The following is a 15082-nucleotide window of genomic DNA, read 5'->3' as shown; positions in this document are numbered from 1 at the left end:
GTCATGTCGATGCCCGAGTATACGGTACCTTCCTCGGGATCCTCCCTCTTTACCCTGGAAACACGGTATCATGACGCGGTGACTTGACTAGAACGAGGACTCTTTTTTATGACTTCCACGCGTCAAAACCTTGCTCGCTGAACAAACCACCAACAGCTATTTATAGTCGTATTGAATGGATGGATGGACGAATGGATGGAGCATAGGACCAGATCACTTTGGTCACAGCCCCCAGCACAGCACAAGTTACAGCGTGACAATGCATCGTAATCACTTTCGTCCAAGTCAATGCTAAAGTAATCCTACTCAATCTTCTTCCATGTTTGCCCCACATATACCAGCGGTAAACTCTTTCAGTCGTCTCACCAACATGCTATAATATGCGTCCGACTTTGTTGCCAATCTACGCAACTCCAAATTCTATTCACGCAACTCGTATCAGCAACAACATCGAGCGTGATCGCGTATACAACAGACTCACCACCTCCATGTCGTCCAATCTCACTAATGTACCCTTCAACGCTGCCGCGACTCTCTCCAGTATCCTGATGGTGCCAGCTCCAGATCGCGAAGCTTCCAGTTGAGCCTGAGACGAGGCGAACGATCCCAGAGAAAGTGAGAGATTGTTGGGTCGGACAGGCTCAAGTCCTCCTCGCGCGTCGTTGTGATAGAACAACAAATGCCTCCAGATGAGCAGCAATAAAGATTCGATCATATCTGTGCGTTGTCAACTACAGGAGATAACTTGAGTGAGAGCCGCAGCGACTTACTGAACAGCACCTGACTCTTGACTACAAAGGCACCTTTGATGACATCCCCTGACAGTGGCTCGTCGCCGATCAAGTCGTCACGAAGTTTCTATGGACCGTCAGCATGACGGCCTTGTCAGTTCGCACAACTCACTTGTATCTCTTCGGATTCCAAGTCGTCGTCTTGTATCCGGTCAAGTATCACATCGTAGTCGTTCGATGCGTCTTGAACAGTTTCCGTCAGATCGGATAAGAGGTTCACAGCCATTTGCAATGACGGAGCGGTCGCTATGGGCTTCATGAGCGTTGAACGAGTCATGCGGACACATTAGCACTCACAGATATATTTCGAAGAGTTCCCATTACTTCGCTGAGCACCAGTCACAAAGACTGGGCTGCCGGAGCCAGCTTTGAGACCTGTGGTAGACGCGCAGAGGTATGACAAGATAACTTGGTTCAAGTGAGCGACTTGCGATTCCACTTTGGACGCATCCTCGACACTTTCTGTCCAGCTGTCTTTGTCGAAAAATCTTGCGGCTGCGGACAGAGTGGCCAGATGGAAGGCACCGAAGCCAGAAGGAGAGTGCTGCAAGTGTTGTTGATGGTCAGACTTGACGACAGCGGCGTGGAGGAGCGGACACTTACAAGATCCTCAGTGGGCACTTTATGTACAACCATGCACAAAATGGCAACAACAAGTCGACACTCTTCGATGCCGGTATTTGTGATATATTGCTGGGTGTCTCTGAGAATGCCCACTACAGCTTCTCGGTGTGCATTCAGGAAGCTCAGAGCCTAATCATAAATCAGCGACACTCAAGATGGATGAACTCACGTGTCCTGCACCCGACCTGGACGATTTGTGCAAACTTGACAGTACCCGTGTCAACAGTTGCAAGGAGCAGATCAAAATTCGGTGCTGTCTGGTTATGATCTCCCTAGCTGCGGCTTCGTCTACTTGGGTCAGCGTTGTTGTCTTCTCTGTCACTCACCCATTACTTCCTCGCCGAGTTGCACATGTATGAAGCCACATGTCGCGAATATCTCGAACAACCCTGCGTCCAACAGGTCCTCGGCACCTTTGCGAGTTGATGCTAACGCCATGAGGAAGGCGATCTTCGCTTCGAACACCCAATATGCATGGAGGTTCTCTGTCCATCAGCGCCATTCTTCACGGTATCACTCACCTGGCTCGGGCGACAAGCACTCTTGTACCGCTAGCTCCCGTTCCTTAATGCTTCGCACGAACAACGGTAGGTAGCCATTGGCCGTAAGAGGTGAAACGATATGTCGATCGCGTTCGCTCTGACACAAAGCAACAATCCCCCCCAGCAATGCAAAGCACTCGGTCTTCCACACCTCACGGTCATCCATCGCATCTCGACTGAGGATGGGAATCAGACGTTCCTTCTTGGAAGCAAGAACAGTGAGCGTCGATCGGAGCAAGCTTGTAGAACCACTTGCTGGGTCGGTTGATACAATTGATCGGTCATCGGGGATGTTGTTGTGGGTCGCACCAATCAGTTGGAGGTATTGGCTGATCGAAGCGTACAAATTGCCTCGAGCAGATTCTGTAGAGCCCGGTCGGGTCGCCGCATCCACGATCTTTCCAAGTGTCAACGCGAGTCGATCGATGGGCAAGTTGACACCTTCCAGCTCTGCCAAGACGTTAATCAGAGTCGTCATAGTAACGAGAACCGATTCGCTCAGCAGGTCTAGAACGCCTGGTGGAAGATCCGCATCAAGGCGCAATAAAAGGGCATCAAGCAGATCGAAAAGGACGACTTCTTGCTGTTCATCTGGGACATCTCGGAACAACATGGCAAGAGCGACCTTGAGCAACTCATTCCAGGAGGTCAAGAAGTTGCCCTTGGAGATAGAGATGTCGGTTTCTCTGTTCGTCGATGCCAGTCGTTCCAAAATGTACATCGCCTCCGAGGCGATTGTCCCACTCGACGAGGTCGCAATAGCTCCTTGACGTTCTAGGTCCCGCTGGAAAGCCTTCAGACCACTAGCCACGGCCTTGAGATCGAACCAATTCGCATCAGGTCGTTTGTGCTGATCGAAGTCGAAGCCGCTGTAGAACTCCAGACTGCGATTCTCTTCGGGTGTCGATTCTGACCATTGAACGTCGATAGATGACAGGAGGTCGATAATGAGAGGAGGGCTCTGTCCCGCCGCTTCGGCCTCCTCCAAGTCATCCTCTTCTTCAGCGATCCCTCGGAACAAAGTCTTCGCAACGTGGTTCGCAGAGGCGCCGTGCCCATCATAGCTGAAGGTTTCGAGAGCGGCCGCCGACAGAATCCATCTTTGGAACTCGAGAAAGGCGACGAGGCCATCCGGAGTTGTAGGGATCTCACTGTCAAGCGTTGTAACGATACCTGAAGCAGGTTCGTATTCCGGGCAACGGCGAGGCAACGATGCGAGTTGTCGGGCTGAGTAGCCAGCGACTGACATTGCGTACGACATCGTGGAACGTCCAGTGAGTGGATGAGAAAAGAGCTGGTAGATCAGCTGGGCACTCTTGGCCGCCAAAGCGGGATGGATAGTGATGAGTGAATCGCCGGATTGGCCGTTCAGATCGGCACCATCACAAAGCTGTCGCAGGATGACGTGGAAGCAAGATTCGCCTTCTTGTAAAACAATGTCTCGGTGTTTGAAATCGTACCCAAGAAGGAAGTGAGCAAAGTTGGGGCTGGTGATGTCGGCAGTGGTTCCCTCGACAAGGAGGTCGAGGATGACAGAACGGATAATGATGGGAAGGGAAGGGACAGAACCGATATCACCATGAAGAGCGACCTGTTCTAGTTCTTCTTGGTTCTCGACATCGCTGTCTTCAACTTCTAACCGTCTAGAAAAGCCTTGAGCGATACGAATAGAATCATCGGACGCGTCAATGATACCGGCCAGTCGGTTGACGGACGAGGTGTATTCGCCTCTGAATACGTCACTTCGACTAAAGACTTGCGACTGCGCCAGAGCAGATATAATTTTGACGCTCACGTAAGCGATCGCTGGATCGTCTTCGCCGACAAGTAGAGCTATGGCGTTGATGTTGCTCAGGTGAGCCAAGAGGTGGTTGTCGACACTTTGCAATCCATAGGGTCGTTTGAAAGGATGATTAGGATTTCGAGTCGGGTCCTCGAGTGCGAGAAGAAGAACCTCGGCGAAGACGAGTTGGATATCGAAGACACGGCGATAGATGCGGAGCAATCGTAAAAGGACAGTCTTGACGATTGCTGGTCGAGGGAGAGCCATGGAAGCTGCATTGTCCAGAACCGATGCAAGTACTGCAAACATGCTCGAGTCACTCAGTAGACGTAGCAGAACGATGAAGCCTGGCTCTTCCGCAAGCTCTGAGGCGACTAGTCCAATTGTTCGGACGTTGACTTCATTCGACAACGCGGCCATGTTGAAGCTGAGTAGAGCCTTCTCCAAGAAAGCAGACACGGTGTCGATCACCTCCCACCGCTCGCTTTCTCGGGCGTATCGTCGGTCTTTGAGGGACATCAAGATACTGTCGAGGATGTAGAAAGTGCCGCGACGCAGAGAGTTGACCAAACGGGGTGGTGTGCGTGACATTGATTGCTCCGGTAAAAGGGACGTGAGGAAAGTAACATAAGCGCGGCTCGAGGCAAATGAGCTCGTATCCTGTTCCAAGTATTCCACCTTTGCTAACCAGCCCACCGGAGGTGGTATTCTTGAACTATCGAGGTGTCGAGTGTCGAGTGCTGGCTCTCGGAATGTAATGCGTTCATAGTACTCGACAGCTCTGCTCAGAACGTCGTCGTCGATAGCATCATTTGTTCGTCGACAAAATGCCGTGACAGCGTTGAGGATGGAAGCTTTCAAGTCGAGAGGGAGATTCTCGCAGTTGAGGAATTCGAAAAGCATCTGGACCGGATGAGGCTTGGCCTGAAGAAGAGTGCCTCGCGCGGCCGGCGACCATCTTACGACGGTGGACAAGAGGTTCGTCCAACCGTTGCACAGCGCTACCTCCTCATGAGGCATGGGATCAAGCGAAGGATTGCGGCTAGTCTTGATAGGCTCGTAGATGTGAGGCATGATATCGATGTAGTGTTGATAGAACTTGAACAGGGCGTTCCAGGAAAGCCGGGTATCCTTCATCTTCTCGTACGACTTGGCAGCGCATATTGGACCGGCAGAGATTGCGGTTAGCATATCCCAGAATGCTGATGCTGGGAAGACACCGCGCGTGTCAAGAACCGTTCCGAGGAAAGTCGTGTTATCCCAAAGGTGATCGGCGTTGTCAACCGGTAAGGATTTGTAGATGATAGCCACCAAGGCAAGGAAAGCTTGGTAGTTGGCGGGAGGGGGTGTTGATTGGGAACGACGGATTGCTGCGTCTTCCTCTCGGTTCTTGAGACTGCGAAGGAATTGCTTGCGGCCGGCAAGTATATCGACGACATCTTGTATTTGAGCAAAAAGGAAGGAGTCGTTGCTAGAATCGGAGCCGATAGCAACTTTGAGCAGCGCGTCGAGGTTTGAATCGCCCTGCTCTTCCAGACCGCGTTCTCTCCGTATGTTCAAGACCAGGTCGTGGAGAAATTGGAAAGCCTCGCCGCTGACTGCTTCAAATAGGAATTGTTCCATTTGATGCGCGTCGATACCGGTCTGTATCACACCAGAGTCATGTCTCAGGCAGGACAAGTAGAAAAGACTCCACGCCAGTTTGACTGCTTCTCGTAACCTCGTATTTGTCCACTGCTCCTGAAGCTACAAATTGTCAGTGGAGTTCCTCAACACTTTAAATTTACCGTAAGACTTGAAGCAATCTTCAGGAATTTGATATCGTGACACCAGTCCTCCGCAACCTATGGTATCAGCAGCAGCCCTTGCTATTTGGACTTACATCGTAACGAGGATCTGAAGCATCCATCGCGTCGAGCGGTTTCCAAGCTGCGAAAAGCGATCTGAAAGGTCAGACGGTCCGAGCAAAATACGGACTCACCCAACCACCACAGCGACCAAGCCATCTGCTCTATCTGCCCTCTTCAACCATTTGATGACTCTGATGACCTGACCTCGTCCCAAATGTCCACCCTCTGCGATAAGCGATAAGATACCTGTCATCTTATTCTGCTCGGCGCGAAGAGCTTCAACTCGGAATCGGAGCAGATCATAGGCTGCACCTCCGCTTGGTCCTGATCGCAGTAGTCCGTCTATCTTGGCTTGCAGTGTGTCGAGTTGAACGATAATTTGATCCACCATCGTACCTTCCCCCTTGCCCTGTCCTAACGAGGCTCTCGTGTTCAATAGTGTTTCGACCCATTCCCTCAATGTCTCAAACGGTCCTCCAACTTCGGCATCGGCGGTGAGAGTAATCCGAAGCAGTTCGCGGAGGAAGTCAAGCTGGTCATTGACCCTTTTGTAGAGAAGGTAGACCGCTACTTCGGGTGGGGATTGTGAAGGGTACTGAAATCTTTGCTCCTCTGCTTGCAAGGCGAGAACAGCAGAGAGCAACTGGGAGAGCGAGAGAGCGTCGGAAATGGTGTTGGTAGTCGAGAGGAGGTCGCCAGAGATGTGGACTGCCGTACCCGATGGTAGTTGGAGAGGATCTGCAGAAGGTCAATAAAAACGGTCTTCAGTGTAACTCACTTTTCTCGATGTACTGTTTATCAACATCGTTTGGCCCGGGCATCTGCGACAGATTCAGCAGCCATGGCTGTGCCTCATCTAGCTTAGCAAACAGCTTTCTCAGAGTAGATGTCGTAGGCTGAATGACAATGCGGCCAAGGAGATGCTGAAGATCGCTGAACAGGGAAGCATCCCATTCTGCTAGGTGAGGAGCAGACATTGCGTTTCAGGCGAAGCTCAGCGGGCTCCCTTGGCGGTTGGAGATCGTCGTTGATGTTGACTCAAGGGAGTATCGCAATGACGGGCTCAGAGAATCCAGGGTGAAGGGACAGCGAGGGATGTAAGTGGAGAAATCTGTATGTTTTTTTAGTTTGATGAGACGAGGCAATCGAGCAAGAAGGTGGAATGGAAATGTGAGCGAGGGTTGTGGGATGCACGTCGCTCAGCTCGAAAGGGGTCACGTGATTTGGGCCTTAGCAATTTGATTCCGCATCACTATATTACGCTGAATGTGATTGATATTGCGCGCGTAAACAAATAGCAACAATCTCACTCTCTTTCCCCCCCTTCTCCCCCTTCACCATCTCACATCTATCATTCCATACATCCATACTCAGACCACCCTTCAACCACTCACGAATTATATCCTCATCACAATGTCATCCAAGACTACCGGCGGAAAGGGCGGAAAGGCAAAGACCTCGTCAGAAGCAAAGGTTTTGACAACCAGGTCGTCCAAGGCCGGTCTTCAGGTGAGGCATACTTTTGCATTCCCTCTTTTCCATATGCGTCACGCGTTTCTGACCCCACTTTTCCGTCATACAGTTCCCTGTTGGTCGTATCCATCGGTAAGTGACCTCGAATGCATCCAGTCGGGTGGATGCTGATGATACTTGAACCCCTCTCCTCCAGATTCTTGAGAAACAAGAATGCCAACAATGTACGAGTCGGTGCCAAAGCTGCCGTCTACGTTGCGGCCATCATGGAATACTTAACAGCCGAAGTGCTCGAGCTTGCTGGTGAGTGACTGGCTTATGACTGTATGTGACTTACTCTTCAGGTAACGCCGCAAAGGATCTACGAGTAAAGCGTATTACCCCCCGACACTTGCAGCTTGCCATCCGAGGTGACGAAGAACTGGATCTTCTTATCCGAGCTACCATCGCTGGTGGTGGTGTTTTACCTCATATCCACAAGGTATGCCTCAAGCTCCCTGCGTCGTTGCCACAATCGCTAACAATACGATGTAGTCCCTTGTTGCTAAAGGTGCCGTCAAGAAGGTCAAGGCCCCGGCTGCTTAGTCTGCTCATGTTGTATAGCTTAATCTGTCCTCTGGGATCCGGTCTTCCTCCTTGTCTTGATGTTGCGTCTGTCCCCGTCGTGCCAAGTGTCTCTTCTTCCTGGGTGTCAGGTCATCTGTACGGAGCTCTTCTCCTGTCACTGTCCTCTGGCCTTTTCGTTTTTCGCTCTTTCTGTTTGATGAATATCGAGGGGAAGATCTATGCACCAAATACCTCGGCTTCTCTGTGACATGCCATAATGAGGGATGCATAATTTCTCGATGCCTTCCTATGCCGACCCCGCGGCTCTATACAATGTGATTGCCTTGTCGTCGCCAGCGATTGCAAATTGTTTGCCCGCCGCGAAGGTGTCGGCACCAGCTGGTTGCCAGTCGAGACCCCAAACTTCAGCGTTTCCCGTGGAGGTGGAAACGCAAGATCTTTGTCCGACGTCCCATAACTTGACTGTGCTGTCGGCACCACTGTGATACAAATGTCAGAGGCGGTTTGATTTGAAAGACACCATCTCCACTCGGACTCACCCGCTTCCCAACAGTTTGCTATCTGGTGACGCAGCAACCTTGAGAACCCAGCTCTGGTGACCCTGCATCATGGCGACCGCACCTTCTCCCTTGCCACCACTTCCAGATCGAGAACCAGCACGAACATCGTACAAAACAATGAGATGATCGTCGGATCCAGAATACAACCACTGAGATTATCAGCGACGCCCCGGAGATGTCGACATACCTGCGAGTCTGGAGACCAGGAGATAGTTCGAACAGCTTTGTTATGAGAGGTGTACGTTGCAATCACGGATTGGGTTTCGGTATCAACCACCACGACATGCCCTTGTTCGGTAGCCAGAGCGAGCGATCGCCCATCAGGTGACTGCAAAAGACGTCAGCGAGAGGAACAACCAAGGCGTCGGATCGTATAATACACTTACGAATTTCAGATCCATACCAAATTTCCCCTTGCCTGTATCGATGACCTTGCCTTCTCCACCCAGCACGCCACGACCGCTTCCTTCACCCGATCCATTGCTTTCTGGTTCGGTACTGTTCGCCATCGGTCGGATCGCGAGTCTAGACGATCGACCGGACCAGGCCCAGCACGCTGATTCCGGATGTAAGGCAGAAGAGAAAGCCGGCAGCTCTAGAGACAGATTAGCGCAATGCACCAATGACGTGACTCACCATGCTCTCCTTCGACCGCCTTTTCTCTCCCTGTTTCAACCTTGGCGAGTTGAGATCCCTCATCTACATCCACGAGAATGACTGTACCATCTAAACTCGTTGCCAGAGCCTTCTTTCCATCTGAACTAGTTGACAGAGAGCTGATAGCTAAAGGATGGGACGAAATATCGTGGATCGGTTTCGAAAGCTCATTGGCGTCCCACACTCTCAGATGACCATCGGCAGATCCAGAGATGAGCTTGTTCGACGGCGTCCATGAGAGCGCCCAGATCGAGTCCGGTAGAACTGCACAACTGTCAACTTCGGTATCAAGTTGTCAATCGAGTACTCACTTGGGGTTGATTCTTGTTGCAAATATGAGAGGGACTGCAACATAAGTTAGCCAGAGTATATACATTGTAGGAACCTAAACCTACCATAATCTCAGAGACCTTTGCGTTAGGTGAGGAAGACAGAGAAGGAGGAAAGACAAGCTGTTGAACAATATCATGTCCATTTTGACTGCCCTCTCTCTCGTCGTCACTTCACGTTAAATCATGACATCACGACAATCAATCGTTCCTTCATCGTCATCAGTAGAAGCAGCAGTAGTATTAATAATCTCAGCCTGCTATCTTTGTACAGTATGGCCATCACATACTAGATAGACCTCTCCAGCACTGTGCCAAGATCTGCCATACATGGTTCCCGGTCCTTTACTCGTCTCCCTCATCGTTCGATCGCTTCACGTGCTGCCCTTGCCCCATACGTACTTTCAGCCGGACGAGTTCTATCAAGCTTTCGAACCTGCTCATCGACACGTATTTGGTTATGGATTCGTTACCTGGGAGTGGAAGGACCTGCCAGTGGTCGGCGGAGAGACCTGGTGGAATCAGCTTGTCGTGGGTGGTAGGATGAGGAGCTGGATATGGCCTAGTGCCTTTGTCGGACTGTATAAGCTGTTGCAATTGCTCGGCCTCGATCAGACTGGGTTGATTGTGAGTTGAATACGCTGGGTTCGCAGCACTAATCAGCTTTCCTAGACCTTTGCACCAAGACTCATCGGAGTGCTCGTTGCCTGTTTGACAGATCTCTACACTTACCGGCTTTCTTCCAAGTTGCTGGGCCCCGGTTCTACCGCTGCGGCTGTGAGTAGTCTTATTCATGAATAGGTGCTGTACTGATCCCCTTGATAAGCTCTTTCTTTCCCTGACGTCCCTCTTCAACGCTCATCTGCTGCCTCGAGCATTGTCTACCTCACCGGAGACCTTACTCACCATCATGGCTCTATATTACTTTCCTTTACCGAAGACACATTCGTTATCAACTAGCGTGAACTACGAGAATAGTCAAGCTGCTGCCCTCAAGGAAGTCAAAGTGCGGCCGGAACATCCCAACGCAATCGAACTGAACAAGTCCAGCAGTTCCGTCACAAAGCTCAATTACATCGTCATGGATAGGATCTCGCCATCGGTATTCTCGGAAACAAAGTAAGTCATATCTTGCCCAGCCAAACTGACACTATGCAGCCACAAAGACAGTCTTGCTTGGTCGACCTGTTTGGCCACAACCGCTCTTTGCATTCGACCAACAACAATAAGTCTCTGGGCTTTTCTGGGGGTGGATCTGATATGGCGTAATTGGAGCAGCGCCGGCCTAGCGTCTGCGATCAAAGCGACGGCCATAGCGACAATCAGCGGGTATGTAGCTGTGCCGTGTATGCGTCGATGCGGAGGGGACTTTAGCTAATCTTGCGCAGGGCTGCAACTGTTGGGGCCTCGACGGCTCTCGACTACTTGATGACTGGTCGACTCTACTTCCCGGCTTTGACATTTGTCCACCAAAATGTTTTACGAAACATCTCGTCTTTCTACGGCTCTACCAACCAGTTATATCACCTTACTCAGTCTCTCCCTATACTCCTCTTCCCACTTTGGTGGTGGTGGGCTCAAGGCTTTTTAGCGAGTCTCATCCCCGATAAAATGCTGCCAAAGCGTCTTGCAAGTCTTGACCGACCCGAAGGACTTCGATTGTTAGCTCGAGCGATTGCATTCTCGATCGCCACCTTATCACTTTCGCCTCACTCCGAGTGGAGATTCTTGCATCCATTTCTCCCCTCACTTCTGCTGTTTTCAATCCCGGCGTTTGCAGCATCATACGTTCCCACAGTATATGGTGCTTACCGTATCCGCTGGTCGTTCAGACAATTCACTCGTATCCCGTCTCGGCCCTTCCATCTTGCATTGCTGGCACCATTCATACCTTATCTGTACCTCAATACTCTCCACGGCAAGGCCCAGGTCCAGGTCATGGAGGCGCTACGTCGAGGAGATGTTGGGACTGTGTCCTCGTTGGTGTCCTTGACGCCGTGCCACTCGACGCCATGGATGAGCGCCCTGCACACGGATGTAGATGGCTGGTTCCTCACGTGTGAACCTCCCTTAGGGTGAGTTGGATGCTTGCAGAAAGTTGTGCTCATAATCCCAGTCCCGAACCAGAAGCCCATCGTACGCAACAAGACCGGTTTTACGATACGCCCGTCTCGTATCTCCATCACGTGTTCCCATATCCCCCAAGCCTACTTCACGATATTCCAAACGTTGCGGTCAGCCAATCCTATCCTTCTCATATCATCCTATTTGGGGAGGTGCTCAGTCGACAAGAAGTCATTGACGGGAACGACACCTCGTTCAAGGAAGAACTACATAGACTTGGATATTCGCAGGCATGGTATGGTTGGAATGGGTTTGATATGCTTCAAGACGAGGCAGAGAGGCGGGGAGGTGTCCACGTGTGGCGGAGGAATAATGGTACGGAGGCTGCCACATAAAATAGAAACATGGTTGTATCATAACTCCGATAAATCCCGATGCATGTAATCGTATTCCTCTCCCCTGTCGTTCAACTTTTGGTCTACATGTCATTTCCGTGTCATCGACTTCCATCTCTCATATCCATCAATTCACTCTTTTTTTTTCACCTAAAAATAAACAGTGGAAGAAGACTCAACAATGTCTGACGCTGGATCCGAAACCGCTTCTAACCCCCCCGTCGACGTCGAGGCCACCGAGGTCGAGGTCGCCGCCGACAAGTCCGGTCCCTTGTCTGTTGAGGACGCTCTTCAGCAGGTCATCAAGACCGCTCTCGTCCACGACGGTCTTGCCAGGGGTCTCAGGGAGGCCGCCAAGGCTCTCGACAAGAGGGAGGCTCATCTCTGTGTCCTCGTCGAGACCGTGACTGAGGGTGAGCCGACATAATCAAGGCATGGGATCTTATCGCGTTTGCTGATACATAACCATGTATAGCCGAGTACCTCAAGCTCATTGAGGCTCTCTGCGCCGAGCACAGCATCCAGCTCATCAAGGTCTCTGACGCCAAGGTCCTTGGTCAATGGGCCGGTCTTGCCGTGAGTGACACGACGTATTTTCCTGTCGAATGCGCGCTAAATAGCTTTTTCCAATTCATAGAAGATCGACCGTGAGGGTAAGCCCCGAAAGGTCGTCGGCTGCTCTTGTGTCGTCATCACCAACTACGGCCAGGACAGTCCCGCCCTCCAGGTCCTCTTGGAGTGTGAGTGTTGTTGTTTATTCAGGTTCAGAACCGGAGCTGATGTTTCATGCAGACTTCAAGACCCGATAAGCGTCTCCTTATGTTATTTCGATAACCTCGTGAGCATTGGGTCAGACATTTCGCTCCATCCACTCTTCTTCCCTCCCATCTCCCTGATGAATATAGGACTCCCTCTTCGCATTCATGTGTGTCGACATTCCTTGGAATCGAACCTACCCTCTTCGGAGGGTTTATCCTTTGTCTGATCTGTTCACTCATATTACATCCTCGCTGATCGCTACGGAACGGGATAATGCTGATTGTGATTTGCGAATAGTCTCGGGAATCTTACGAATCATTGGACGAAGAACGAGATGTGGTAGTCGAGGTATATACATGGAAAGATGCACGGTGTGAAGTGGTGCTGCTCGTCTCGTTGCGCTGTTCGTGAATATTGCATGATGCGTCCAAAAAGCCAAGATTCGTACTTTACCGCTGAACCACGCATATCTACCAGATCCCTATGAGACGGCCCAGTGTCCAAGCAATAGTTATTAAACCTACTGGCAGAATACCTACGTACACGATGAGGTCCTGCCATAATCTTCGACCCAGTCTCCGTTTCTGAAGCTGTCTTTCTTTCCTTGCCAAGAGAACATCTGTCGAGGGGTCGTTCAGACTGTCAATTCTTGAGTGACCTCGACGAGGAAGCGGTGAAGGGTTCGCGTCCGGATCGGGAAGAGCCTCACGCGATGGGAAGATGATAGACAATGGGGAGCGAACGTGGAATGTAACGATGAAGAATAAAGCTGGTTGAGCTGATGAGCCGTGAATCTCTTCAAGACACACAAGGAACTCACAAGGCAAGAACCATCCCACGGCAATCGTAGCCAACACGCCCAGGAGCTCGATCTTCTCCGCGACCCATCCACCAAGGCATGCTAATGCCACGACAACGACCCAGAGTCCTAAACCGACCCATTTTCCAGCCTTCTGCCTTTCACCTCGTTCGACGCCCATAGACTTGAGTATCGTATCGCGTCCGCGCAGTATCCACATATTGCTGGAACCGAGAGCGACACAGCACATCAAGATCCGGGCAAGGTTAACCCATCCATCGTCTGCAGGGAGACGTGCAAAGACACCCGATGGAGTGGTCGGACTTGGGGTTGGCAGCGCTTGCGGATCGAGTGGTGGAAGAAGGTAATATGGCACCAAAGCGAGTGGAAGACTGAGAATGAGAATGGAGGCGGAACCGATCAGACATGGCATGGGAAAGGAGGCTCGCTTCGCACGCGCCAATGACGCGTGTATCGGTAGGGTGTTGAGATGCGGAGTGAAGAAGATAGTGAGAGTGGCTAACCGTCAGCCGCTGGCCGTGTAGAAGATCAACTCACTGAGGCCCGCACCAGCACTGCTTCCACCTGCAAGTCCAAATCGTCTCTTCGTGAGATGACCCAGTATTTCAGAAGCGATTTCGGGCACATCATTGTCTTCGCCGATCGGCGACGGTATCTCGGAAGCCTTCTTGATTTCTACCGTTCGGCCGATAACGAGGAAGGCGACCACAGGCAAGAGCAGAGCAATGACAAAGGGTGAACGGCGCAGCGAGCGCGTCATCCGGGACGGCAGTAAGGACGGTAGCAGCTGGATGAAGTTCAGCCAGCAACTCATCTCCTCGATGACATGGGAACTCACTGGTGTAGATGTCAACAAGGTCCAAAAGACTCTTGAAGACAGGAAGGAACTGTTAGGAGCGTATAATTCGATCATAGGTTGCAATAATGGATGCAGTGCTGTGGATGTTAGTAAGTTGACACAAATAATGCACTTACTCTCCAGCCAGCTGACCAGCATGCCAACAACGCCAATGACCACAGCGGCTCTACCAGCCCACAAGCCGTACTTGCCGTACTTCCCAGTGACCGTGGCGAAAACGTCCTCGAAGGAAGGCACTTTGAGGTACCTGACGTTTAGCGGTGCCCGTGAAAGTAGGGACTTACCATGCCAAGTAGACTATCACGATATGAGCGCAGGCCGATAGTATCGCCAAGATACAGAGGAGAGGGACGAAAAAGACGACTCCGGCAGGGAGGAAATTGTACGGTAGCAAGGCAAGAAGGGGGAGTAATGGTAGCGGATGAGCGAGAACTAATGGAGGGATCAACTGGGACTGTTAGCGTGGAACGCTGTTTATTCTTCACTTACCTCAAGGAGGGTTTTTTCTTGCTTTTCTTCGTCCCCGTTCCATCTTGTCCGCCGTCTTCCCGCCCTGTTTCGGACCAACGGCTCGTCAAGTTCGGCTTCTTCGTCATCCAAGATCATATCCTCCTCGTCAGGCTCGTCGTCATCATCCAGAACTTCAAGGATAGAATCTGAGCGGAAGGATCTTGATCCAGAGCTGTGTGAGCTTGCTGCACTTGCAGGATCACGGTCTTCGATTTCGAGAGAGGGATGAGGTGAGGCAACAGGATTAGATTTGTCGTTCTGAGAATTGGGTTGAGGGTAAGGGAGGATTTCTATCGCGGGAGGAGAAGCTGGACTATGAGGTGCTTTTGGAGATGAAAGCGTATCAGTCGAGGCCATGGATGTTATAGCCGAGATAGTTGTGGGTATCGAGATAGTGTGCGATTGATGTGAGAGGCAAAAGTAGTACAAATGAAACGATAACAGAGGGGAGAACAACAGTGAAACTGACGTGACTTCGGAAAATGAGGAATGCGGGAAC

The 15082-nt window shown here is 51.2% G+C and overlaps 6 protein-coding genes across 6 annotated transcripts; 3 read left to right on the top strand and 3 right to left on the bottom strand.

The window, feature by feature from the left end:
- Positions 1-306: 306 nt before the first annotated feature.
- On the bottom strand, positions 307-6567 carry CI109_107311 (uncharacterized protein; the record flags this gene model as incomplete). The annotated part of the gene is made up of 12 exons (XM_065968015.1): positions 307-420; positions 482-717; positions 771-858; positions 904-1037; positions 1089-1335; positions 1395-1507; positions 1585-1668; positions 1742-1870; positions 1937-5480; positions 5528-5584; positions 5730-6298; positions 6369-6567. 12 exons carry the CDS (start codon positions 6565-6567, stop codon positions 307-309), a joined length of 5514 nt encoding a protein of 1837 aa, XP_065824087.1.
- Positions 6568-7003: 436 nt separating this feature from the next.
- Positions 7004-7648, top strand: CI109_107310 (uncharacterized protein; the record flags this gene model as incomplete). Its single annotated transcript, XM_065968014.1, has 5 exons — positions 7004-7099; positions 7173-7195; positions 7260-7366; positions 7483-7544; positions 7598-7648. 5 exons carry the CDS (start codon positions 7004-7006, stop codon positions 7646-7648), a joined length of 339 nt encoding a protein of 112 aa, XP_065824086.1.
- Positions 7649-7916: 268 nt separating this feature from the next.
- On the bottom strand, positions 7917-9201 carry CI109_107309 (uncharacterized protein; the record flags this gene model as incomplete). Its single annotated transcript, XM_065968013.1, has 6 exons — positions 7917-8109; positions 8170-8339; positions 8444-8518; positions 8577-8746; positions 8827-9111; positions 9159-9201. The coding sequence occupies 6 exons, from the start codon at positions 9199-9201 to the stop codon at positions 7917-7919; spliced, it is 936 nt and encodes a 311-aa protein (XP_065824085.1).
- Positions 9202-9506: 305 nt separating this feature from the next.
- CI109_107308 (uncharacterized protein) lies at positions 9507-11635 on the top strand (the record flags this gene model as incomplete). Its single annotated transcript, XM_065968012.1, has 6 exons — positions 9507-9803; positions 9849-9953; positions 10003-10295; positions 10455-10505; positions 10565-11251; positions 11416-11635. The coding sequence occupies 6 exons, from the start codon at positions 9507-9509 to the stop codon at positions 11633-11635; spliced, it is 1653 nt and encodes a 550-aa protein (XP_065824084.1).
- A 181-nt stretch (positions 11636-11816) lies between these two features.
- On the top strand, positions 11817-12444 carry CI109_107307 (40S ribosomal protein eS12; the record flags this gene model as incomplete). Its single annotated transcript, XM_032005909.1, has 4 exons — positions 11817-12048; positions 12111-12211; positions 12273-12375; positions 12428-12444. The coding sequence occupies 4 exons, from the start codon at positions 11817-11819 to the stop codon at positions 12442-12444; spliced, it is 453 nt and encodes a 150-aa protein (XP_031859916.1).
- A 420-nt stretch (positions 12445-12864) lies between these two features.
- On the bottom strand, positions 12865-14940 carry CI109_107306 (uncharacterized protein; the record flags this gene model as incomplete). Its single annotated transcript, XM_065968011.1, has 5 exons — positions 12865-13163; positions 13215-13475; positions 13752-14001; positions 14053-14370; positions 14563-14940. The coding sequence occupies 5 exons, from the start codon at positions 14938-14940 to the stop codon at positions 12865-12867; spliced, it is 1506 nt and encodes a 501-aa protein (XP_065824083.1).
- Positions 14941-15082: the final 142 nt, after the last annotated feature.

The sequence above is a fragment of the Kwoniella shandongensis genome, chromosome 14 (assembly GCF_008629635.2).
Source record: "Kwoniella shandongensis chromosome 14, complete sequence".
NCBI classification, from domain to species: Eukaryota; Fungi; Basidiomycota; class Tremellomycetes; order Tremellales; family Cryptococcaceae; genus Kwoniella; species Kwoniella shandongensis.
Note: the sequence above shows the minus strand (reverse complement) of the source record. Positions and strands in the feature narration are given on the sequence as shown.